Source organism: Ovis canadensis, chromosome 6, assembly GCF_042477335.2.
Source record: "Ovis canadensis isolate MfBH-ARS-UI-01 breed Bighorn chromosome 6, ARS-UI_OviCan_v2, whole genome shotgun sequence".
NCBI classification, from domain to species: domain Eukaryota; kingdom Metazoa; phylum Chordata; class Mammalia; order Artiodactyla; family Bovidae; genus Ovis; species Ovis canadensis.
This window is the reverse complement of record NC_091250.1, coordinates 78,165,498-78,191,961: the sequence shown is the minus strand read 5'-3', so window position 1 is coordinate 78,191,961 and position 26,464 is coordinate 78,165,498. Positions and strand designations below refer to the sequence as shown.

The 26,464-nt window shown below is 39.4% G+C and overlaps 1 protein-coding gene across 1 annotated transcript in view; it reads right to left on the bottom strand.

The window, feature by feature from the left end:
• The window catches only part of GRXCR1 (glutaredoxin and cysteine rich domain containing 1), a 136,328-nt gene that overhangs the window by 10,299 nt on the left and 99,565 nt on the right, over nt 1–26,464 (bottom strand). Inside the window, exon 3 of the mRNA XM_069594054.1 lies at nt 5,035–5,100. Coding sequence (XP_069450155.1) covers nt 5,035–5,100 — 66 coding nt within the window. The remainder of the gene's footprint in view (nt 1–5,034; nt 5,101–26,464) is intronic.

The following is a 26,464-nucleotide window of genomic DNA, read 5'->3' as shown; positions in this document are numbered from 1 at the left end:
AATTGTTAGAAACTGGGGCCTGAATCACAAAGACCAGGAGAGTCACAGTCTGCCATGCAGCACCCTAGTAACAGCAAATTAGAACTTGGTACGAGCTCTCTGGTTTCTCTCTAAAGGTATTGCCTATTTGCCCATTTCCTGTTCAATGCCATACTAGCATAAGAGCCAAATGTTACAAATCCAGTCTGTTCCCTGGACCTAATACTCTGCCTGTCTCCCAGTAAACTTCTCACCTGGGTCCTGTCACATATGGTCAGGTTTCCCAGATACCAACTTGCCACTTAATTTGAGAGTGAAGGCAGCACAGATTTATGGTTCACAGATTCAAGGAGTCAGGATTAGAATCTTGAGTCAAACACTATTTACAAGGTCTGGAGCAACTAACCTAAACATCTGGGCCTCCACTGCCTTGTCTGAAAAACAAAGACAGTAACAGAACCCACCTTGCAGTGTTATTTTGAGGTTTGAATAACTTAACACATATAATACCGGAATAGGAACAGTACTGGCTACTTAGAAAGAAATCCAGTGTTTCCTACCTCAGGAATATTTAACTCCTGTTTTATTGCCAAAAGCTAACATCAGAAGAATTGGATGTGCTTGGATATGAATCTTGTCTTTTGTCTGCTTTTCCTGGTTCTTCCAACTGCTTCTCCAAGGCTAGTCTCTTTCCCTGGGTAAGTTTGTTTAAACCCTAGCTCCTTCACAGGCAGTTTAGGGATATCTGGATGGCTGCAAATTCTCTACCAGTTTTCTTATATGGGCAAAGCAGCCCAACAGAGTTATAGCTCTTACAACTCCTACGAATGGTATAAGCCAGTACCATACCATTGTATTTCAACATTAAGAATAGACTTAAATGTTTCTGAATTATTTATGGCATCTGTAGAATTGAGACAGACTTAATGAAGAGAATAAAATCCTCTTTCCAAGATTCTTTGAGCTGAGAGAGAGAGGTTATATTAATATATAGCATGATAGTATTAATCAAGTTGCCAAATGAAGGAATTATAGACTCAAAGGAAAAAAGTCCAGGAATAGCTAAGATAAATCATCAATCTTTAAAAAGAAGAGTAATGAGGGACATTCACTCTATAGGATCCTAAAAGGTGCTATCAAACCACAGGAATAAAAATAGTACAATATTGGTAAAACAAGAACAAACAGATCAGTGGAAATTATTAGAAAGCTCAGACAAAGACCTGAACATATATGGGGATTTACTATAAAATTGGCAGTGAACATTCATTGGATTATTGAAAAAGCAAGAGAGTTCCAGAAAAACATCTACTTCTACTTTATTGACTATGCCAAAGCCTTTGACTGTGTGGATCACAACACACTGTGGAAAATTCTTCAAGAGATGGGAATACCAGACCACCTGACCTGCCTCCTGAGAAATTTGTATACAGGTCAAGAAGCAACAGTTAGAAGTGGACATGGAACAACAGACTGGTTCCAAATAGGGAAAGGGGTATGTCAAGATGTATATTGTCACCCTGCTTATTTTAACTTATATGCAGAATACATCATGCAAAATGCTGGAGTGGATGAAGCACAAGCTGGAATCAAGATTGCCAGGAGAAATATCAATAACCTCAGATATGCAGATAGCACCACCCTTATGGCAGAAAGTGAAGAAGAACTAAAGAGCCTCTTGATGAAAGTGAAAGAGGAGAGTGAAAAAGTTGGTTTAAAGCTCAACATTCAGAAAACTAAGAATATGGCATCCAGTCCCATTACTTTATGGCAAATAGTTGGAAAAACAGTGGAAACAGTGACAGACTTTATTTTCTTGGGCTCCAAAATCACTGCAGATGGTGACTGCAGCCATGAAATTAAAAGATGCTTACTCCTTAGAAGGAAAGTTATGATCAACCTAGACAGCATATTAAAAAGCAGAGACATTCCTTTGCCAACAAAGGTCCATCTAGTCAAAGCTATCATTTTTCCAGTAGAAAATAGAAAATTCCATCCATTTTCTCACCTGTATGGATGTGAGAGTTGGACTATAAAGAAACCTGAGTGCTGAGAATTGATGCTTTTGAACTGTGGTGCTGGAGAAGACTCTTGAGAGTCCCTTGGACTGCAAGGAGATCCAACCAGTTCATCCTAAAGGAAATCAGTCCTGAATATTCATTGGAAGGACTGATGCTAAAGCTGAAGCTCCAATACTTTGCCACCTGATGTGAAGAACTGACTCATTTGAAAAGACCCTAATGCTGGGAAAGATTGAAGGCAAGAGGAGAAGGGGACAACAGAGGATGAGATGGTTGGATGGCATCACCAACTCAATGGACATAAGTCTGAGTAAACTCCGGAAGTTAGTGATGGACAGGGAGGCCTGGTGTGCTGTAGTCCATGGGGTCGCAAAGAGTCAGACATGACTGCTTGACTTAACTGAACTGAAAATTGGCAGAACAAAGCAATAAATAAATAATACATTATTTAATAGAGGATGCTGGAAATCTCACTATGTATAAGAAAATGGAAATGGATCCTCCATTAATGAAAGAACCAGATATTAACAAGTATAAAGTGAATAGAAGAAAATGTAGGCTGATATCTTCTGACCTTAAGACAGACACATACTTCATAAATAAAAGTTAAAAAGCACAAAAGTAAGGAAAAATGGTGGGTTAGATTATATCAGAAGGTTTATATTGGATGAAGGACACCAAGAAAGAATCTAAAAATAGAGAAGAAAATATTGACAGTATTTAAAACCAACAAAAAGTTAACATCTAGACTATAGAAGGATCCTCTGAAAGTCAACAACAGCAAAAATTCCAAGATTTTTAATGGGAAAGGATAAGAATATATAACATAAAGAAAAGAAAGAAAGAAAGTGAAGTTGCTCAGTTGTGTCCGACTCTGTGACCCCATGAACTGTAAACTACCAGGCTCCTCTGTCCATGGGATTTTCCAGGCAAGAGAACTGGAGTGTGTTGCCATTTCCTTCTCCAGGGATCTTCCCGATCCAGGGATCAAACCCGGGTCTCCCGCATTGTAGGCAGACGCTTTATGGTAATATACAACATATAGAAGAAGAAATTTAAAATTTCAACACGCATACAAAGAAATGCCCAAACTCAATGGTTATCAGAAAAACATTATTAAAATGATAAGGCTATATATTTTTATCCCTACTACCTTGGCAAAAATGGAACAATGTAAAACATTGTGGGGAATGTGAGAACATAGGAAACCTCTTTCTCTGTAGGAGGGAGTATTGGATGGTACAAACATAATGAAGAGCCATCTGGCACTACCTGGAAAACTGGGGATATGCATAAGCTGTTATCTAGTGATTTCTACTCTCAGAGAAATTCACAAACGAATGTGATCAAGGTTACTCCTTGCAGCACTTTATTTGAAGGAGCAGTTAGAGGACATGAGTGGATGAGTAGATAAAAAATAGTGTGTGAGCTAAGTGCAGCTGCACTGTCCAAAATATAAGCTATTTGTCAGATATGATTAATTATATTATTTATTTAAAATTTTTATTTGATTTGAGTTTAAATCAAATAGAGTTAAATAAAATTAAAAATTCAGTTCTTCAGGCACACTAACTATTCTTTAAGTGCTCAGTAGCCACATGCATCCAGTGACTACTATGTTGGGTAGGATACAGTAAAAACATCTCCATCATCAAAGAAAGCTGGATTCAATTGTACTGTCATGGAGAAGTGTGAAGCAATTTAAAAAAAGAGATGAAAGGTTCGCGTAGTAATAATAGGTTCGTAAAAGCCTAGTGCCTATAGAAAGGAATTTGAAACACAATTAGGTGTGTTATATAACATCATTTGTATAAATAAAAGTATGCAGAGAAACTAATAATACACATTGAGTTAAATCACTTAAATTAAAAGGGACACATTAACCAAATTGATGGTTTCATCAAATTGATGGGACTGGAGTAGAATGTAGGGACAAAAGGAAAGAAACAAATCCATCTATACAGATTTTAGAGCTGAGAGGAGCTTTAGGTTATGAAGCACACACCATCATTGTGTTTGTTCTTCTGGGCAAGATTACAATATGAATAAAACATGATTCCTAACACCAAGGAGCATATAGTTCATTTGGGACACGACTCAAATGTTCAAAGAAAAGGGGTAAGAAAAATTAAATGACTGTGATAAACACCAGAGAAGAGGGATACAAGAATGAGAAGGTGGGAAAAATCTGGAATGATGTAGGAAAGATGCGATGCCACAGAGGGGCCTTGATGACGGTGGAAGAGAATGAGGCAATGGAACAATAGGGAACGGAGTAAGAAGCCATGAAGTGGAAGGAATGGAAGAAAATCAGGAAAGAGGTCAGCAAAGGAGACTGGGAAAAAGAGCTGCCCATGGCACACCCAATCCATGTAACCACATTGCATGGTTCACCTGGGAAAATCTGAGTCATGTTCACTGTCCCAGAAAAATTACTAATGCACCTTTTTCACTCTCAAGATGACCCAGTTAGGCTATAAAATATATAGAATTTAATTCTACATACAGAGAGAAATAGGCTGGTAAAATTGAGAGATATTAAGGACTTTCTGGGTGTATACTGATTTGATACATTATATATCCAAATAAATATTTCTGAGATGTTGTAATTACAAGTACAGGAACAAAATTAAAAGGTACACAGTTGGAGAAATAAGTTTTTCTGTTATCTTTAGAAATGGTGAGCCAATCTTTGGGGAAAATGAAAATAATTTACATAAAAACCGTTATTTGTGCTTCCAGACAATGGCCTGACTTGAAATACCTCATCAACATCTCTATAACAGAGAATTAGGTTCTAATAAAGCTGACTGGAATTTTCACCTAATACTATGAGGTTGTTAGACACTAACACTAAGTCACTCTAGCTGGAGAAAACCTCACGGCAGGTGGTAGCAAATTAAAACTGCCACACGTATCCTGTTACATATTTGTAAGAACATGCAGGGAAAAATTCAATTAGGGAAACTCAATTACAATCAGAATGTGTTGAACATTTTGATTACTGAAAATAAGTTGCTAAAAGCACAATTACCTCAATTTTGGTTAAGAGGTCTTGCAGTTCTCCTGATTCGTTCATTGACAAAATTTTCTCAGCACCCTATTAACAAGAGAGGGTAGGGGAGAAAGAAAATCCATTTTGTTAGTATTTGAGAAAAAAAGTTCTAGATGGGAAAGTTTAACCCAGAAAATACTGAACAGGATTTTTCACTTCAGATCTAAATAAACCTAAAACCAGTCTTCCCTGGAGGCTAAGTGGTAAAGAATCTGCCTGCCAATTCAGGGGATGCAGGTACAATCCCTGGGTCAGGAAGATCCCCTGGAGAAGGGTATGGTAACCCACTCCATTATTCTTGCTGGGAAATTCCAAGGACAGAGGAGCCTGGCAGGCTACAGTCCATGAGTTCGCAAAAGAGGCAGACATGACTTAGCAACTAAATAACAACAAAACCTAGATCCAGGAAACCAAAGGAATATAAATTTCTCTTTCCTTTCACATATTCTCCCATCTAGTAAGGCTAATAGTGGGCAAAAGGATTCCCAGCAGAAGTTGAGCGATGGGAACCCACAGATATCAGATGAAATCCAGATATGGAAGATTCCAGGATAGCCTTCAGAGTTGTTCAGGAAGCTGAAGCCAGCCACTTGGGAAAGGAAGCCTCTGAGCAAATCCCCAGCCTGGGCTACCTCTGCCCTCTTCCAGGCGGTCCTGGACCTCCCCTCCTGAGAGTCAAGCATGTAAACACAAGAGCAACTAGCAGTAATAACAAAATCACTAAGCACCCACAAAAGTGCATATTGTGAGTAGACACCCGACATCATCTAATTTGATGTGGTGGATTCTCATAATAGTGTAAATTGAGCCTCAGTGAGATTAAATAACAATTCCAAGGTCACCCAGAGAAAAAGCAGAGTTGGAACTAGAACACCAGCAGGGGATTTACTTGAGAGCTAATATTTTCAACTTTTAAAATTTTACTGTGAAAAGGAAAACAGAGGCAATGCACACTTTCCCACAAACCCATCGTGTCTTTTGGAACTACTCCATTTTCCTTTCCCTTCCAGCCTCTACCTACCTTTTCCCACTCTATTTCCCAACATCCAGCCATAGAGGGGAAAGAAGGAGGACATCATTATTTCCTATCAAAGACAAGACCATCTCTGCCTTTTTCACATCATATCCCTGGCAAAGAAGAAGGGTTGAATCCATTTTTGATTTGGGGTAGGAAATGGCAACCCACTCCAGTATTCTTGCCCTGAAAATCCCATGCACAGAGGAACAAAACAGGGCTACAGTCCATGAGGTCACAAAGAGTTGGACACAATGAGTGAATGAGCACTCATGAATGTCATTTTTGATTAATCAAGACAGAAATATCATCACATAAAAAAAAATACTTCCTGGATTCCTGTTTGTGCTGAGCAGGGTGGAAAACACAAAGACTCATTTAAAAAATAAAAAAAAGCCCTCATGTTAGGAGATTACTATACATTTTTATGTAAATACACAACCAAGTAACCCTCAAGGAGAATGGGAGATGACTGCTAAATGAGTGACGCAGGAAAAGAATGAACCAGGAGATCCCAGCAGGAAGAAAATAAGATCTGCTTATGGGGAGCAGAAAAGGCTTTCTGAAGTTGGTAGCATTTGATCTGGACTTTGAAGATTCCAGATGAGGAAAAGCCTCATTCCTAGGTGAGGCTTTTAAGACAGGCAGGAAACTCCACCAGGGATATACAGGAGCCTTTAGTTTTGCATTTTATTTACATCAGTTTATTTTATATTGGTGCTAGTGGTAAAGAACCTGCCTGCCAATTCAGGAGACATAGGAGATGTGTGATCCCTGGATTGGCAAGATGCCTTGGAGAAGGGCATGGTAACCCACTCCAGTACTTTTGCCTGGAGAATCCCATAAACAGAGGAGCCTGGAGAAGCCCTGGTGGGCAGAGAGTCAGAAAAGACTGATGTGACTTAGCACACAGGCACGCATATCATGTTAATCACAGTCAGGAATGTCCAACAAAGTATAGTGAATGAAGATATAGGGCTACGGAAAACACATTATATTCCTTTGTTTGTCAGTGGTTTTGCCAGGAATACAGATATGACTTACTTAGAGTGAGAACAAACTAAGGAAACACCAAAACAAAACATTAAAAGCCTAAAATGTGGTAATAACTGGTATATTTCACTCTTGCTACATTCTTTTAGGAGTTACAGGGGACATGGGTTCTCTGCATAAACTAAAATGGGAAAAGCCTCAGGAAATTTGGTACGTGAACTAAGCAGTAAGGAAAATATATCACTCATTTTTCTTCAATGAAAGAAAATGTACCCCAGTGACTACAAAAAATATGAATGTACCCACGCAGCCATCATGCATCTGCTTCCCAGATCTTTCCTTATCTTAGCAAGGTGCCTTACTCTGCTGTTTAGAATACCATGCACAGGTCAGGAAAGGACTATCTCACTACCCCAGATGCATGAAATTTACTCTCTTCAGCCAAATCATTCCAGCACCATCAGTACTACAGGAGCAGACTCCATGTTTCACGAGAAACTCAGGGTGTGCTCACATAAGCCATGTAAGGAAAGGCAGGAGAGTCTACACTCTTGGAGACATCTGCATGCCTATGGCACAAATGGTGGACCAAGTTCTTGAGGGAGGAAAAGCTCTGCTATCTAATAGAGACCTAGGAGCTAAGAATTTCCACCCCCCTCACTGCAGCTGCTCGATGTGGCCTCCGCTGCAGCTCCATGTGGCCAGACCTCCTCTGGTTTCCTTGGGAGGAGCCCGCTGGTCCCTGAGCTATGTACTGAGCTGTTACAACAACCAAAATTGCCTGCTTGCCCACAGGGTTCCACATCTGCACCCTCCACCTGACCTTGTCCTTGCTGAATCTAAGTGCAAGATCCTACAAGGAGGACAAAGGCATCAAATGGTGTCCTCTCTGCTCTTCGGCAGCAGCAACAGGATGGGAATCTCAGCCTCATTGGCAAAGACTATGGGCTTTCCTGGTGACTCAGCAGTAAAAATTCTGCCTGCCAATGCAGGGAAAAATTAGATTCCTCCCATCCCGAGCCTTGGGACATTTACCAGGGTGACTCTCAACCTGATATTTACCAAGGTAACTCTGTCTGCACTGCATTTATATATTCCAAAGGTCTTATTCCATACTGTTTTCCATCGAGAGCTTTCCAATTATTACTTGACCAATAATGAAGCCCTTGTGTCCAAAAAAGGGAGTGTATTTCCTTAAGCATCAGCATTCTTGAGAAATAGTCTTTTTTCCTGGCTGGTGTTTGGCTAGGAATGTCACATGTGAGTTTGTTGCTTTTAAAATATAACTCTACATACAAGTCCACGCAAGTATAAATTAATAAATGATTCTATTGATTGGCACAGTTTGCCAAGACTGCCAATATACCTGTGGAAATATTTCTAGTATATTTTTCAATTAATGTAGAATCATGTTTTTTTTCTGAAAATTAATATCTTCCTGAAAATAATGATAATAATGATATGTTAAGTGGTTTACAGACACTGGCTCTTTTAATCATCAGTGTGAAGTAAGTATTATTGTCACGATTTTTGAAATGAAGAAACTAAAGTGTGATGATAAGGGCAGTATCCCAGGCCTTTCTGTTAGTCAAATACAAGGCCTGAGGTACCTCCCTTATGCTCTTCATACTTTAGTTTCTTCATTTCAAAAACTGTGATAATAATACTTACTTCGATCATTTACATATGATGGTGTAGCACGTGGGAAACAGAATGATGGCTATGCCTGAGCCTTAAGTTTGATTCTAGCCAGCTCCTCCACTGAAACAAAGTTTTCTTAGCACAGTAGTTTACACAATGCAATGCCTTACATAAGATTTTAGAAGAATTGGCTGATATAATAAATAACCCTTGCCTTTTTATTAACTATAAAACATTAATATTTGTTTTTGTTATTGTTTAGCCCCTAAGTTGTGTCTGACTCTTTGTGATCCCATGGACTGTAGCCTGCCAGGCTCCTCTATCCATGGGAGTTCCCAGGCAAGAATACTGGAGTGGATTGCCATTTCCTTCTCAGGGATCTTTCAGACCCAGGGATCAAACTCAGATCTCCTGCATTTGCAGGGACTGGCAGGTGGATTCTTTACCACTGAGCCACCAGAGAAGCCCATAGTCTCCAGGTCACTACAGAAATGGCTCTTGAACCAAACAATATATGATTCATCTCGCCTGCTTAAACCAGGTTCCTTTTCCCTCTCTAATGCCTTCCTGCACTTATTTCTCTCTATATATTTTATTATATCTTTGAGTGACTGGGATGAAACCCAACATCCTTAGCACCATCTACAAAGGCCTTCACTATCTTTTTGGACCAACCTTTCCAGCCCTGTGCTGTCATACCATATGCTGATCCTCTGAATTTCTCCCATTTTCCTGGACACACCACATCCTTGCATAATATAAGATAACATGCCTTTGCACATGCTCCATCCTTTTGCCTAAAGTTTCTCCTATCCTCACCATCCTCTTCTGGGAAACTCCTATACATCCTCCCAAACCCAATGGAAATGTTACCTTCTTAATGAAATGTCTTTGATTTTCTAAGACAAAAATCAGTCCTTCCCACCTCTGTGCTCTTAGCCCACGCTGTGTCCCACTGCACAGCAATCCTCGTGGTGATGACAGGGGCTACAGCTTCAAGGACAAGCACTTTCTGGAATGCACTATACACACTCAATAAATATTTGCTAAATTTATGTCTTCTATCTTTTTGTAGTAAATTCAATAATAAACTCCAAATGGCAGTTTCTTATAATAATTGCCAATTGAAAAGGAAAATAAACAAGGTCATGAATCAACATGTGCCTTGGTGGAGGTAAACTGGCAAGGGACCAAAATAGAAAGACAGATACCTAGAGTAGACAGAGGGATAAAGACAATGCAAATGATTTCCTCCAGTTATCACTTCTCTCATCTGGGCACATGATAGGAAGCAAAGAACAAACCACTGGCAGTTGACTTCTGATGAAGCCCAGGAGGCTAGGACTGTCAGGTCCTGGCTGCTAAAGGATCCTTCCGCTGTGTAATCAGGAGAGCAGATGGCAGAGCTGGTGTTTAAGCAACTCAACTACTACGCAGCAGGATGCCTGCCAAAGGATGTGTTCAACAAATGTGTATTGTTATGGTTGCCATGTGGCCCAGAATGGAAGGTTACATCCACCCCAGAGATGGGCCACCTGAGCCCAGCTGACAAAGGCAGGATTGACTTCAGGAATTAGCTTTGGATCGTCTCCAGCACATGAACAAAGTCCACCGAGGCCCTGGTATTCTACACAAAACACTTAGGCTTGGAAAGTGTTCAAAACAGCTGAAGCAGTATCCCACCAGTGTCTAAAAAAACCAGTAAAGGCTCCTGTGGATAATTTCATTCTAAAAAGCACAGTATTCCTCTGTCCCTAGCAGGCAGAAGTAAGCGTAAAATTAAACTAGCTGACTTGTTTTGTGCAATTATATAACACAGACTTTTGGTGTTAGAAAATACCTGCCAAAGACTGATTTTAGTTTTATGTAATTAATTTTTTCAGTGTGGTTCTAAAGAACAACTTCCTATGGAGGTTAATCTTGATTGTTTTTTATAATAAATCCATATCATCAAAACAAATGTTCATAACAGTGTATATTATTTTCTTTCCTATGGCAGAAGGCCGCCTCCTTTTGCCTTAATATTAATATCAGTTCAGTTCAGTTCAGTTCAGTTGCTCAGTCATGTCTGACTCTTTGTAACCCCATGAATCACAGCGCGCCAGGCCTCCCTGTCCATCACCATCTCCCGTAGTTCACTCAGACTCACGTCCATCGAGTCTGTGATGCCATCCAGCCATCTCATCCTCGATCGTCCCCTTCTCCTCCTGCCCCCAATCCCTCCCAGCATTAGAGTCTTTTCCAATGAGTCAACACTTCACATGAGGTGGCCAAAGTACTGGAGCTTCAGCTTTAGCATCATTCCCTCCAAAGAAATCCCAGGGCTGATCTCCTTCAGAATGGACTGGTTGGATCTCCTTGCAGTCCAAGGGACTCTCAAGAGTCTTATCCAACACCACAGTTCAAAAGCATCAATTCTTCGGTGCTCCACCTTCTTCACAGTCCAACTCTCACATCCATACATGACCAGAGGAAAAACCATAGCCTTGACTAGACGGACCTTAGTCGGCAGAGAAATGTCTCTGCTTTTGAATATGCTATCTAGGTTGGTCATAACTTTTCTTCCAAGGAGTAAGCGTCTTTTAATTTCATGGCTGCAGTCAACATCTGCAGTGATTTTGGAGCCCAAAAAAATATTAGTATCAAATCATATAAAAGTGATACCAAGTTACCAGGCTAAAAGAAGATAGTATTGAGGGTTGAGCAGAATAAGCCAGAAGACTGCATTATTTAATAGATTTAGATTGTCACCTACTGTGTCACAAAATTTTCTCCTCATAAATTGAATTTCAGAATACAGTGATTAAGCTCACAAAAGTGTATTTTTTTAAACTGAGATATAATTGACATATAGCATCTAACTGTTTCTAGGTGTATGACGTTATGATTTGGTATTTGTATATACTGTGAAATGACCGCTATAAGAAGTCCAGTTAACACTCATTACCATACATAACTACAACATTTTTTTTTATGATGAGAACTTTTCAGATATGCTCTCTTAGCAATTTTCAAATATACAGTATAGTACTATTAACAACAGTTACCATTCTGTACATAATATCATATAACTTATTTGTTTTATAACTGTAAACTTGTACCTTTTGACCCCCCTTCACCCATTTTATTTTCACCCACTATACCTTTGGCAAACATCAATCTGTTCTCTGTATCTATGACTTTGCGGGATTCTTTTTTTTTTTTAATTTTTCTTGTGGGGGTTAGATTCCACATGTAAGTGAGATCATATTGTAGCTTTCTTTATCTGACTTACTTCACGTAGCACAATGCCGTAAAGGACCATCCATGAGATCGCAAATGGCAAGATTTCCTTCATTTTTCTGGTTGAAAAACATATGTATCATATTTTCTTTAACCACTTATCAATTGATGGGCAGTTAGGTTGTTCTGTATCCTGGCTATTGCAAATAATGCAGAAATGAACATTCAGAGTGCATATATATTTGGAGTTAGTGCTTTTGTTTTCTTTAGATAAACACCCAGCAGTGGAATTGGTGGATTATATGGTAGTTCTATTTTAAGGTTTTTAAGGAACACCCATACTATTTTGCACAGTGGCTGCACCTATTTGTATTTTCACCAATAGTGTACAAGGATTGCCTTTTCTTCACATCCTTGCCAACACTTGTTATTTCTTGTCTTTTTGATGACAGTCATTCTAACAGGTGTGAGGTGATGTCTCATGGTTTTGACTTCTATTTTCTTGAGAATTACTGACACTGAGTACCTTTTCATGTACTTGTTGGCCATTTATAAGTCTTATTTGGAAAAATGTTCATTCAGACCCTCTGCCCATTTTTTTGATTGCATTATTTGCCTTTTCACTATTGAATTTATATTTTGAATATTAACCCTTTATTAGATGTATGATTTGCAAATATTTCCTCCCATTCTGAAGGTGGACTTTTCATTCTATAGATGGTTTCCCTTGCCGTGCAAAAGCTTTTTAGTTTAAGGTAGTCCAACTTGTCTATTTTTACAATCAAATGATTTTTTAATAAGATTCCAGATTAAATCCCAGTGTCTCCACTTACAAATTAACTTGGACAAAAACTCTTTAAGACTCAGTTTCCTTATTTGTAAATTGTGTATAATAATGTGTACAGTGTTGTTGGAAAGATGGCATGAAATGATATGAGTCTAGAACTTTGTATAATGCGTGATAGGAATTCAATAAATAGTAGTCATTTACTTGTTTATTATTATTATTATTATTGAACTCCCCAAGGACATTTATAAGCTAGAATCTATTTCAAGCTCTCGAAATCTGGTTCACAAACATTTTCCATCCACAGTCAATAAATAATAAAAGGTACATGCAAATCAACAAGAGTCTCACAATTGTTTCGGGGTAATGTCACCATAAAGGGACTGTAATAAAAGGGGGGCTCATATAAAACAGTGGGATGAAAAACTCAGTTGTGTAACCTATTGAAAAGGTGACATACTTGAGGACTTTCCAGACAATAAAAGTTCTTAGCTAAGTTGTAGAATGGCTAAAGTATTCTTTATTATGGGAGATTTAGTAAGCTTTCAACTAGGCCTCTGAAGACTCAAAAAAGGACAGTTAGTGAAAAACTTCATTGATGAAAATTGAGTTGATTATTTTTCTGGGACACATGGATATTTAATTACTCAGCAGGAAAAATATTTGAGAAAGACTCATATGGTGAGAGTAATTGAGAAATATAATTAGATGATAAAAATGTCAGTTAAAATTTCATCAATAGGAGGGAGCTCCTACTTGAAGGGGGTTTAACCCAGATGGGATCCAAGGATGTCTAAACACAGATGGGCTAACTAAAGAATCATCACTGCAGCAGTCAATGAAAATTACTTTATTTTGTCATTACTACCTTAGTAAATTTGAGCAAACTCCAGTAGACAGTGGAGGACAGAGGAGCCTGGAGTGCTGCAGTCCATGGGGTCACAGAGAATTGGACAAGACTTAGCAACTGAACAACAGCAACACAGTAAAATTATCAAAAGATCAAAGCACCGCTCCTACCTAGCTGCTACCTAGAAAGACATCTCTAGTGAAATTCATGCTCATGAAATAAAGTAGCTATACTATTTTTTCATAAAGTTCTACCATGTAAAAGGGTCATGGGTTATCTAACATTTTTGTTTAATTTATGAGAATAAACGCAATGCATCTTTCAGGATCCCAGAAGGAAATTGGGATGTACAAACAATTTAGCTGAAGAGCATTTAATGAGGGACCCATTTACAGAAGTCTGAACAGCATTAAGTAAACCAACAGGCTTGATGAAGCACCCAAGTGCTGGCAAAAAGAGGAAGCTGTTACCACGTTTGAGTTTAATGTATACAGAGCACAGAGTCGGACACGACTGAAGTGACTTAGCAGCAGCAGCAGCAGCAGCAGCAGCAGCAGCAGCAGCAGCAGCCCAACAAAAGATGTAGTCGTGGGAAAGGGACCAAGAGGAATTCAAGGTCTGCCTAAGGTGCACCTCAGAATGAAGGGAGCAGAGAAAATAAATACCTCTGTTTCCTGCCTTCCTCAGATTTCCTGCTCTAGTCTCCTTCTGACTGATGTCAGAGGGCAAAAAGCACTTGAAGTCAGATACTAAAGGCATTTGAGTGGTGCAGTTTGTTAGGTCTGCCCACAGCAAACCAGAGAAGGAGAGAATGAATCTGGAAAGGAAAACAGAAAGAAATGAACCCAATCAGCCACAAATCAGATGATTCCTTTCATTCTTTTGGGAGTCCATTTAGTATGTATCTTCAAAACAAGAGAACAAGGATGATGGTAATCCTCCTTTAATCCTAAGGGGAAGGAAATCATACCAGTAACAAGATCTGCTAAGAAGGTTTTAGCACTAGGGTTAAACTGGTGGGCTCAGCCACACATTAAATCCTGTCTCGACTACTTATTTGCTGTGTGAGTTTGGGCAGTTAATCCCTCCAAACCTCAGCCTTCTCAGCTATAAAATGAAGAGAAAAATATCTCTGCCATGCAGAGTTGTAAGAAATAAATGAGATAATGCCTCTTATGTGTTTAGCATGGCTTCCCTGGTCTCTCAGACAGTAAAGAAAGCACCTGCAATTCAGTAGACCCAGTTTCCATCCCTGGGCAGGAAGATCCCCAGGAGAAGGGAATGGCAACCCACTCCACTATTCTTGCCTGGGAAATCCCATGAACAGAGGAGCTTGGCAGCTACAGTTCATGGGGGTCACAGTCAGACACAACTGAGCAACAGAACAGGCACACATAGAGCCTTGGAAATTAAAATATGTGTTTCTTCTTGTTTTCAGCAAACTTGCATAAGTCATGGATGTTTCATTTAGCTTAATTTCAGAAATGGCGTTTGGAAAGACATTGCTTTCTTTTCTGAAATCAACTTCAGTGACCTTCTCACAGTGGGACTATCTTCCTTCTATAATAGTATGGGGAGAATACTAATTACCTCTGTTCCACTGTTATTATCCATGCTCCAGTCTCCTTTGTAGTTAGAAAATCCTCCGAGACCTCTTTGGGCAGAGCATACAGTGAGAGCCTATTTTTCTCAGCCTCTGTGTGGTTAGCTGCAGCCATACGACTAAGTCCTTGCCAGTATATGAGCAGCCCCCAAGCCACACTCTTAAATTAGGCAGATTGTCTTACACTTTCTCTTTTAAATAAAACTGGGAAGCATGGAGTGAGGCTCACCCTGAAGGGAGGTGCAGTAAGTTAGAAGAACCGCTTATAGAAAAGAGACAGTCTGTACCCCTGCACTACCTCCAACTCAGACTTCTTTGAGAGACAAATATACATCGTCTACCTTGTTTAAAAGAATAACCTATGTGTGATTTGGGCTTCCCAAGTGGCACTAGTCATAAAGAACCTGCCTGCCAATTCAGGAAATGTAAGAGACACAGGTTCCATCACTGGATGAATAAGATCCCCTGGAGAAGGGCATGGCAACCTGCTCCAGTATTCTTGCCTGGAGAATGCAATGGACAAAGGAGCCTGGCAGGCTACAGTCCATGAGGTCACAAAGAGCTGGACACTACTGCAGTGACTTAGCATGCACACACATGCATGATTCACATAGACGACTGAAAAATAGATATATAGACTGATATAGACATATAGATATATATGCATATATAAGTATAGATGTGTTTATATATATATATATATAGAGAGAGAGAGAGAGAGAGAGAGAGAGATTTATGTTGAGATAAGCTAGAGATAGAGACAAAGAGATAGGATGAGGAAGACATCAGACAGAGTGACTTAGAAACCAGCACAAATCCTTGGGTACTGCCCAAAACTTAATGTTTTGTTGTTGTTGTTGTTGTTGTTGTTGCTTTTAGCTACAAGATTTAGGGAAAAAAAGTAAAATAGAGTGACAATAATAACCTTGTCCAGAGAGAATTCTTGTAGCTATTTTCAGGCTCTTTTCCTCCTCTTTACCAGGGGCTTTTCTTGCCAGGACTATCTCCCGTTCCAGAAAAGCAAATCAAGGCACTGATTTTGAAGGCAGGTTCAAGAAGGATGAATCAACTCAGGTCTCTAAATCAGGACTGAGAACAAAGCTTGGTACTCCTTTCTCATTTCCTTTTGTTCTGGCCTCTGTGACCTCCAAAGAAACGGACCTTACAATTTTCTCAGAGTACAAGGTGTCCGTGATTCATCTCCTGGCTGTTTCAGCGGGTAGGACAATGCCAGGAGGGCAGTTCTCAAGGGACGTGGGGGGACGGAGTGAGAGCAGTGACACTGTGGCAGAGCCTGGGAGAAGCCTCTTCTCTAAGCAGAAGCTTAATGAGCATGTGCTCTGCAAGCATCACTTTTTGAATCTGCACTGCTTCCCTGCAAGCCGTCTTTTAAAATCCTAGTTGTAAAAATAGAGAACATAAGACTCAAAGGAATTGTAAAAGTATTCTAAGAGTGCCTGTTTGAGGTCAGCCTACGGCTGACAGTTGGCAAGGTCAGGATTGCAATCTGAATCTCTGTGTGTTAGTGGCTCAGTCATGTCCAACTCTTTGCAGCCCCGTGGACCGTAGCCTGCCAGGCTCCTCTGTCCATGGGATTCTCCAGGCAAGAATACTGGAGTGGGTAGCCATGCCTTTCGTATTTTCCCCACCCAGGGGTCAAAATTGGGTCTCTTGCATTGCTGGCAGAATCTTTACCATCTTAGCCACCAGGGAAGCTCTAATCTAAGTCTACCTGGCTCCAAAGTCTATGCTTTTCTTCACCAAACTTCACTTTTTTCACTTATAAATATATACATATATATGTTTTCAAAATAATACCTAACTTTAAGGGATACTATGAGGATAAAACATGATACTAACACACGTTGTTACTGTTTAATACAGAACATAGAAAGTGGTTAATAATAATATCTGTTAATATACTTGCTATTACTATTATTATTGCACTAAAACACTATAAAAGCAGTATATGGTAAATTTTGTCTAATGTTAACTGATAATAGATAGTAAAGAACACAGATTTTAGACCCTGTCAGTTCTTAAGCCTCATGGAGTGTTTCAGCATTTCATTATGCCCTCAGTGAAGGCAAACTTATGCTGTAAATTTCTGACCTGTGCATCTCTATTTTCCTTCCTGTGAAGCACAAAAGCAAATAGATGGAAATAGAGGTCATTTGTTAAAGTACCTAGGCTCTCAGGACTGTTTCAGGAACTCTAGAGAGTAAATATATAGTCTCTTGTTTGAAAGGTGGGCTAATCCATGAAATGATCATTTATCTTCCACCCATTTAATAAGGCAAAGTACAGTCACAGATAAAAGTTAATATACTAAATAAGACAAAATAAATTAAGAGAAATGAAAGCACACCTAAAACAGTAAAAGGTAAAATTTTAAAGGAGCTTCCAAGAATAAAAAGAAGTTTAATGTAATCAATGAAAACTAAATGAAACTAAGCGAATAAAAGCTGGGGAAAATATACTAGAGAAATAAAATATTATAACCAAAGTCACAGTAGACTAAGAAAAGTAAGATACAGAGAGCCCAGAAACATTTTAAAAATAAAACAAAAAAATACTTGAAAATATAAAATTAACCAGTTAAGACATTATGAGGTGTGAAAATAATGTCAAGGAATTTTATTAGAATGTATAAATGAGGCTGCTTCTAAGACTCAAAGCATAAATCCTCATATGGAAACTATCCAGGCTTTTAAGGCCAATTACTTAGTTCAGTTCAGTTCAGTCAGTTCAGTCGCTCAGTAGTGTCCAACTCTTTGAGACCCCATGAATCGCAGCACGCCAGGCCTCCCTGTCCATCACCATCTCCCGGAGTTCTCTCAGACTCACGTCCATCGAGTCCGTGATGCCATCCAGCTATCTCATCCTCTGTCTTCCCCTCTCCTCCTGCCCCCAATCCCTCCCAGCATCAGAGTCTTTTCCAATCAGTCAGCTCTTCTCATGAGGTGGCCAAAGTACTGGAGCTTCAGCTTCAGCATCATTCCTTCCAAAGAAATCACAGGGTTGGTCTCCTTCAGAATGGACTGGTTGGATCTCCTTGCAGTCCAAGGGACTCTCAAGAGTCTTCTCCAACACCACAGTTCAGAAGCATCGGTTCTTTGGTGCTCAGACTTCTTCTAAACTATAAATGACATCACCAAGTAGACAGGTACTCAAATCAACATTCTACCAGTTGATCTTGACTCCTTGCTCATCACCCCACATCCAAGCAATCAGGAAGTCCTATCTATTCACCTACAATGTTTATTTTGAAACCATCCATTTCTTGTCACTTCTATTGCTAGCATTCTGTTTCAAAGGTCCACTATTTCTGAGGTTTTATTCATGCTCGCCATCAATCTCTCCTCCATGCAGAGATCAGAATAACCTTTTACAAAGCCAGAATGGTCACCTCATTTGTCATTCCCCTCATTAAAAACATTGAATACCTTTGTCTTCCATTTATACCAGAAGCCAGACCTCTTACCATGACCTGTAGGATCCTGCACAGCATGTCTCCTTCTAATTCTCTAAACTACTTTCACAGCCTCACTTCTGTGTCAAGCTCATGATCTTCCCATAGGTTTTTCCTTCAATTTTCTTATAGCACCCAAAACATGCCAGTTCTTTCCTGCCTTAGAGCATCAGCACCTGCTTGAATGCAGAAAAGCTCTACAATCAGAATTCCCAGCTCCCAGGGTGGCTTCTATGGCAGCCTCATTGTAATGTTCCAAGTCTTAGCTTCAAGTCTCGGATCCTAAAACAGACCTCCTCTGATCACCCAAATTAAATAAACCCTTTTTCTAATTACTCTCAATCTTAGACCCTGTTAACTTCATAGTAATTTTCTATCTGTAATTTAGCACCTGTTCCTAATATTTGCCTGTCCCTCTCCCCCAGTAGAATGTAAGCTCCATGAGACAGGACAACAGCTATGTAATTCAACATTGTATATAACTGGCACTTGGCATGGAGCCAGACGCATCTGCGTGTCTCCTAAATACTTCTGAATGAAATTTCATGCTGTGGGCTTCCTTTTCAAAGCTTTGGCATCCCTAATAGACAAAAATCCTTCGCATCAGAACCAAGGAACAGAAAGCAAGATGCTGAGTCCTGGTGCCCTTCCCCTACATCTGGCATCTCTTGCCCCATGTGTACTGTCTCCCACAGATATTAGTGTAGGATACCTCAGTACAGCAAGAGGAAATACTGCAGCCTGGCTCCTTAATGCCTGTAATTTGCAATCTGGTCACAGTCTCCCTTCCTGCAGCGATTCTTTGTTCTTGAACAACATAAGGTTGAACAACACGGCATTGCCATTAGTGCCACTTATTATGGTTCAACATAACAAACACACATTGGTCCACAGAAAAGAGGACGTATAATTAAAGCTAAAGAATGTGCTACAAATAATAAATTGCACCCAACCAATCTCTCAAAGGTTATTGCAAAATAAAAGTATATTTTTAAATTAAAGTTTTTAAGTAAATTAGGATTAAATTTTAAAATTTAACTGAATTAAAAATATCTCAGAGACTAAACTGTCACTCAATACAGGTCTCATTTACATCAGACCATAAGCATGAGTACCTTTATTTCCGGTGAGACCAAAATAAACTATCATCTCTTTGCTCCTGGTATTTACAAAGATTACAGAGGACAGGAACCAGGAAAAAGCATAGCATTGGTTCCAGTAGGCTGGCCGTGAGGGACAAAATCAGCTAAAATATAAGAAGGATATTCAACACAAGCCCAAACAATTACAAGCAAACATTCAGAAGTTTTCAGCAAGATACATATACTGCTAAGAGTCTACATTTTGAAGAGTAAAAATAAATAGATTTCTTCTCCAGAAAAACTCCACATAAATCGAGATATCTCTCCTCACAGTGCAAAATAAATAACTGTCACTATTCCTGACATCAGTGTTTTAAACTGGATCCTTTTCAAGAGTCAAAAACTCAATGAAGGAATAAGGTAGACCCTTTGCAAAGTCTAGCATCAAGCTTCATGTCAAACCATCCTCCACTGAGTCCTGATGCTCCATAGCACTTGCTCAAGGTGAATTCAGAGACTAAGCAAGACAACTTTATTTGGGGCAAGCAAAAGAAACAGAGTAGAGTCTCACTGCAAACACAGTTTACAGATGAACAAAGAAGGTAACTTTGAAGGTATTATAAAGGTATCCAGTAATCTCTGAGAAAGATGCAGGAATTAAATTGTAGAAGGAAAGAAATGCTTATAGCTATGCACACTGTCCCCAGTATATGACTGGAAAAAGTATGAATTGATAATATAGTCCTCACCCTTCCCCCAACATGTTTTGGTAATAACCCAATCAGCATAGGCTGATACATCACAATAGGTTAAAAAATGTACATTAAATAGAAGTCAATCTCCAGCAACCATCTGATATCCAACCATCTTAGGAATTTAGTGGGCTTGTTGTTTACTAACTGATGCTTACAAACCAATGAGCCAAACATATACTTTGGACTGGTTTAAGAGTTTGTCTGCTGCTTAGGAGTTAGTGAATTGACACTATTCTTTTAATTCAGTGTATGATGATTTTATACAAACTTTTAAAATTTTCTAGCAATTGCTCCAAGCAAGATATCTTTTAAAGGTTAAAGCTGTTTGGGGGGAGAAGTCCCAATTTGGGGGTATCGAGGGAAAAAAGTGGGCCTGGGGCTGGGATAGGAGTAGAAGCTCAGAAGGAGCACAGGAGAACGGCTTCACTGCTCTGTCGGAAACAAAGACTCTCTTTCCTTTCAAAGAAAGGGGAGAGGACATTTAGGTTGCTTTCAGGTCTTGGCGATTATAAATACTGCTGAAATGAACACTGGGGTATATGTATTTTTTGGAATATGCTTTTCTCCAGAAATGGAACTGCAGGATCATAGGGTAGCTCTATTTTTAGTTTTTTAAGGAACCTCCATGCAGTACAGGCTGCACCAATTTACATTCCACTAACAGTGTAGATTCATGGGGTCGCAAAGAGTCGGACACGACTGAGCGACGAAACTGAACTGAACTGAACTGAACAGTGTAGAAGGATTCCCTTTTCTCCACATCCTCTCCATTTACTTTTTGTAGATTTTTTTGATGATGGCTATTCTGACCTATGTGAGGTGATGGGTCATTATGGTTTTGAGTTGTGTTTCTCTAATAATTTAGTGATGTTGAGCATCATTTCATGTGTTTTTTAACCATCTATGTGTCTTCTGTGGGGGCCTTCCCAGGTGTCTCAGTGGTAAAGAATCTGCCTGCCAATGCAGGAGACACAGGAGACCCCAATTCAATCTCTGGATTGGGAAGATCCCTGGAGGAGGAAATGGCTACCCACTCAGTATTATTGCCTGAAATATTCCATTGACAGAGAAGCCTGGAGGGCTATAGTTTAGGGGTCACGAAGAGTCGGACACGACTGAACAACTGAACGCATGTCTTCTTTGGAAAATCGTGTATTTAGATCTGCTCATTTCTTGACTAGGTTGTTCTTTTTTTTTTTTTTTTCTAATTGAGCTGCATGAGCTGTTTGTATATTTTGGAGATTAATCCCTTGTTGATTGCTTCATTTTCAAATATTTTCTCCCATTCTAATCTTTTAGTTAAGTTTACAGTTTCCTTTGTTGTGCAAAGGAATTTAAAAAGATACATGTGCCCAAAATCTATTAATTTGCTAAGCATTTTTAAAGCATTTTTTAAGCCAGTTTGTAAAATTTCTTTGCAACATACAAAATTGAATCAATGACTACAGGTAAGAAAAATAAAGGTGAAAAATATTTTTCTTCAGTTTAAATTTATGTTTTCAGAGGTAATTATTTCTTTTCTGCCTTATGAAAAAGCCAGGAAGCACCTGTAATGTTTAGAATGAATGATTTCCTTTTGGGAAATGCTATAAATGTGGGATTCAAGTTTGCCTTGTTGCAGATTTTGTGGTTTTTCTGTTTGTTTTTAAGAGCATGAAGAGATTCTTTTTTTTTTTCTTATAAGACCTCTGATGAATTTTTATTCAGTCATTTATATTTTTAAAACATCATTAACTAGTAGTTCTGTAATATATTGTCTTCAGACTGTGATTTTCATATTTTCCACTTTTTGAGATAGATTGAATTGGTATTTGGCTCTACTTAGTTATATGTACATGGAGCATATTGATTATGTAAAACATATGGAGCTCTCTATTGATGAGGTTGAAGTTTCAGTATACATACCTTTCAAGTGTATTTCTATATTAATAAAAGAAAGGAATTTTTCAATCAATAAAAATAGGACTAGAAAGGGAAGGGAGGAATTTGGCAATTTTTTAGGCAAAGTACAGTAGAGTTATGAAAGCATAATCAAGTTTGGTAGCTGAGAGTACAGACTCTGGATTTAGAAAGCCTTGCTCTAGGAGTAAACAACGAAGTAGGGCAAAGGCTAATAGAGTCTTGTCAAGAGAATATATTGGTCACAGCAAACACCCTCTTCCACCAACACAAGAGATGACTCTACGCATGGACATCACCAGATGGTTGATACCGAAATCAGATTGATTACATTCTTTGCACCCAAAGATGCAAAGAATGGCTCTATAGAGTGGGCAAAAGCAAGACCAGGAGCTGCCTGTGGTTCAGATCATGAACTTCTTGTTGCAAAATTCAGACTTAAATTAAAATAAGTAGGGAAAACCACTAGACCATTCAAGTATGACCTAAATCTAATCCCTTATGATTATACAATGGAAGTGACAAACAGATTTGAGGGATTAAATCTGATAGAGTGCCTGAAGAACTATGGATGGAGGTTCATGACACTGTACAGGAGGCCAAGCTCAAGACCATCTCCAAGAAAAAGAAATGTAAAAAGGCAAAATGATTGTCTGAGGAGACCTTACAAATAGCTGAGAAAAGAAGAGAAGCTAAAGGCAAAGGAGAAAAGAAAAGATATATCCATCTGAATGCAGAGTTCCAAAGAATAGCAAGGAGAGGTAAGAAAGCCTTCCTCAGTGATCAATGCAAAGAAATAGAGGAAAACAATAGAATGGAAAAGGCTAGCGATACCAAGAAAATTAGAGATACCAAGGGAACATTTCATGCAAAGATGAGCACAGTAAAGGACAGAAAATGTATGAACCTAACTTAAGCAGAGATATTAAAAAGAGGTGGCAAGAATACACAGAAAACTATACAAAAACATCTTAATGACCCAGATAATCAAGATGGTATGATCACTCACCTACAGTCAGACATCCTGGAATGTGAAGTCAAGTGGCCCTTAGGAAGCATCACTATGAACAAAGCTAGTGGAAGAGGTGGAATTCCAGTTGAGCTATTTCAAATGTAAAAGATGATCCTATGAAAGTGCTGCACTCAATATGCCAGCAAATATGGAAAACTCAGCAGTGGCCACAGGACTGGAAAAGGTCAGTTTTCATTCCAATCCCAAAGAAAGGCAATGCCAAAGAATGTTCAAACTATCACACAATTGCACTCATCTCACAGGCTAGCAAAGTAATGCTCGAAATTCTCCAAGCAAGACTTCAACAATACATGAACTGAGAAATTCCAGATCTTCAAGCTGGATTTTGAAAAGGCAGAGGAACCAGAGATCAGATTGCCAACATCTGCTGGATCAACAAAAAAGCAAGAGAGTTCTAGAAAAACACCTACTTCGGCCTTACTGACTACATCAAAACCTTTGACTGTGTGGATCACAATAAACTGTGGAAAATTTTGAAAGAGATGGGAATACCAGACCACCTTATCTGCCTTCTGAGAAATCTGTATGCAGGTCAAGAAGCACCAGTTAGAAGCGGACATGGAACAATAGACCAGTTCCAAACTGGGAAAGGAATACTTCAAGGCTAGATATTGCCACCCACTTATTTAACTTGTATGCAGAGTACATCATGCAAAATGCCAGGCTGAATGAAACACCAGTTGGAATCAACATTGCTGGGAAAAATATCAATAACCTCAGATATGCAGATGACACCACCATTATGGCAGAGAGTGAAGAAGAACTAAAAAGCCTCTTGATGAAAGTTAAAGAGGAGAGTGAAAAAGTTGGCTTAAAACTCAACATTCAGAAACTAATATCATGGCTTCTGATTTTATCAGTTCATGGCAAATAGATGGGGAAACAACGGAACCAGTGACAGACTTTATTTTCTTAGGCTCCAAAATCACTGCAGATGGTGACTGCAGCCATGATATGAAAAGATGCTTGCTTCTTGGAAAAAAAGTTATGACCAACCTAGACAGCATATTAAAAAGCAGAGACATTACTTCGCCGACAAATGTCCATCTGGTCAAAGCTATGGATTTTCGTAGTTGTGTGTGTATCTGAGAGTTGGACCATAAAAAAGCTGAGCACTGAAGAATTGATGCTGTTGAACTGTGGTATTGAAGAAGACTCTTGAGAGTCCCTTGGACTGCAAGGAAATATAACTAGTCAATCCTAAAGGAAATAAGTCCTGAATGTTCATTGGAAGGACTGATGCTGAAGCTGAAGCTCCAGTGCTATGGGCACCTGATGCGAAGAACTGACTTATTTGAAAAGACCCTAATGCTGGGAAAGATTGAAGGGGGGAGGAGAAGGGGATGACAGAGGATGAGATGGTTTGGATGGTATCACAAGTCGATGGACATGAGTTTGAGCAAGCTCCATGAGTTGGTGATGGACAGGGAAGCCTCGTGTGCTACAATCCATGGGTTTGCAGAGTCGGAGACGACTGAGCAACTGAACTGAACTGAACTGAACTGAGATTTTGCTCCACCACTTCTGCTGTGGATCTTTGGGTAGGTTTCTTAATCTCTCATAACCCCAGTCCTTTTATTTTTAAAAGGGGAAATAATAGCATCTACATCACAAAGCTCAGAGAATTTAGTGAGATCTTGCATGTGAAGCAGTTACCACTGTGCCTGTTTCAAAGGGCTCAGTAAATATAAGATTTTTAAAAAGTAATAAACTCTCTCCTATTTTATAAGTTTTATATTCAGATATGGTGAGGCCAATTAGTAGACAATTGACATGCGACAGCATGCATGCATGCATTGGAGAAGGAAATGGCAACCCACTCCAGTATTCTTGCCTGGAAAATCCCAGGGACAGAGGAGCCTGGTGGGGGGCCGTCTATGGGGTCGCACAGAGTCGGACACAACTGACGCGACTTCGCAGCAGCAACATACAATCAGTTATGTCTGACTCTTTGCAACCCCATGGCTGTAGCTCACTAGTCTCCTCTGTCCGCGGGATTCTCCAGGCAAGAATACTGCAGTGGATTGCCATTCCATTCTCCAGGGGATCTTCCTGACCTAGGGATCAAACCTGGGCCTTCTGCATTGCTGGGAGATTCTTTGCCATCTGAGCCACCAGGGGAGCTCTTATAGCAATAATACTCAGAGTTCTCAAGAGGAAGGAGCACAGCAGGTCATGCATGGACCAAACACTGAATACAGCTTTTGGCCAAAGAACATGTGCAAGAGGCTTTCCTGTGGTTTCCACAGGAAAGGCAAAGCAGGGGGGGCAGGTTTAGAATTGGCTAATTTGAATAGCTGAAATGGACCCTGAGGGAAAAGGGTTGTCTAGTGGCCAGCTTAGCCTTAGAATGACTGGAGCAAAGGGACAGAGGCCCTGAGTGTGAGAGAGAAGACAGCTGAGGGTATGTTCTCAGGGTCATTGGTTTGCATGTGAATGGCTCTCTCTAGGAAGTAACTCTCTCCAGGAGGGCATGCCTTCCAGTGTCAGCAAGGCCCCAGATGTCAAAGCGTCAGAAAATACAGAAAAACAAGACTTTTTTTTTAATACATCTTCAGCTACACGTTTGATTCTCTTCTGCCACAGATTTTAGTAGGAGTTTGAACATTTGCCAGGAAATGGCTTGTATAAATAGAACACAATGTTTCTGTTTATTAAAATTGCCATTTCCAGATCTACTCTGTAATCAATAATAACCATTACCATAAAAGTATCAGGATAACATGTATATCTTAAATTTACAGTGTTATATGCAAATATATTTCCATTTTTTCAATTAAAAAAGACCACACAGTCAGCAGCTTGCCAGGCTATATATATCCACTAACCTATCCAGAGACATACAGAGAACTTTGTACGTCATTCGTTTGCTCAACAAAGTGGCAAAATGGCTACAGACCAAGTATAAGAGACTAAGTAGTGGGAACTATGTTAGAAAAAGGAGGAGAGATAAATAATATTCAGGAAGTAGAATCAAGACTACTTGGGGTCTAAGAGACAATAACCAAGGATGGCCATTCCATTGTGAGGAAAGATAAAGAGAGGAATATATATGCA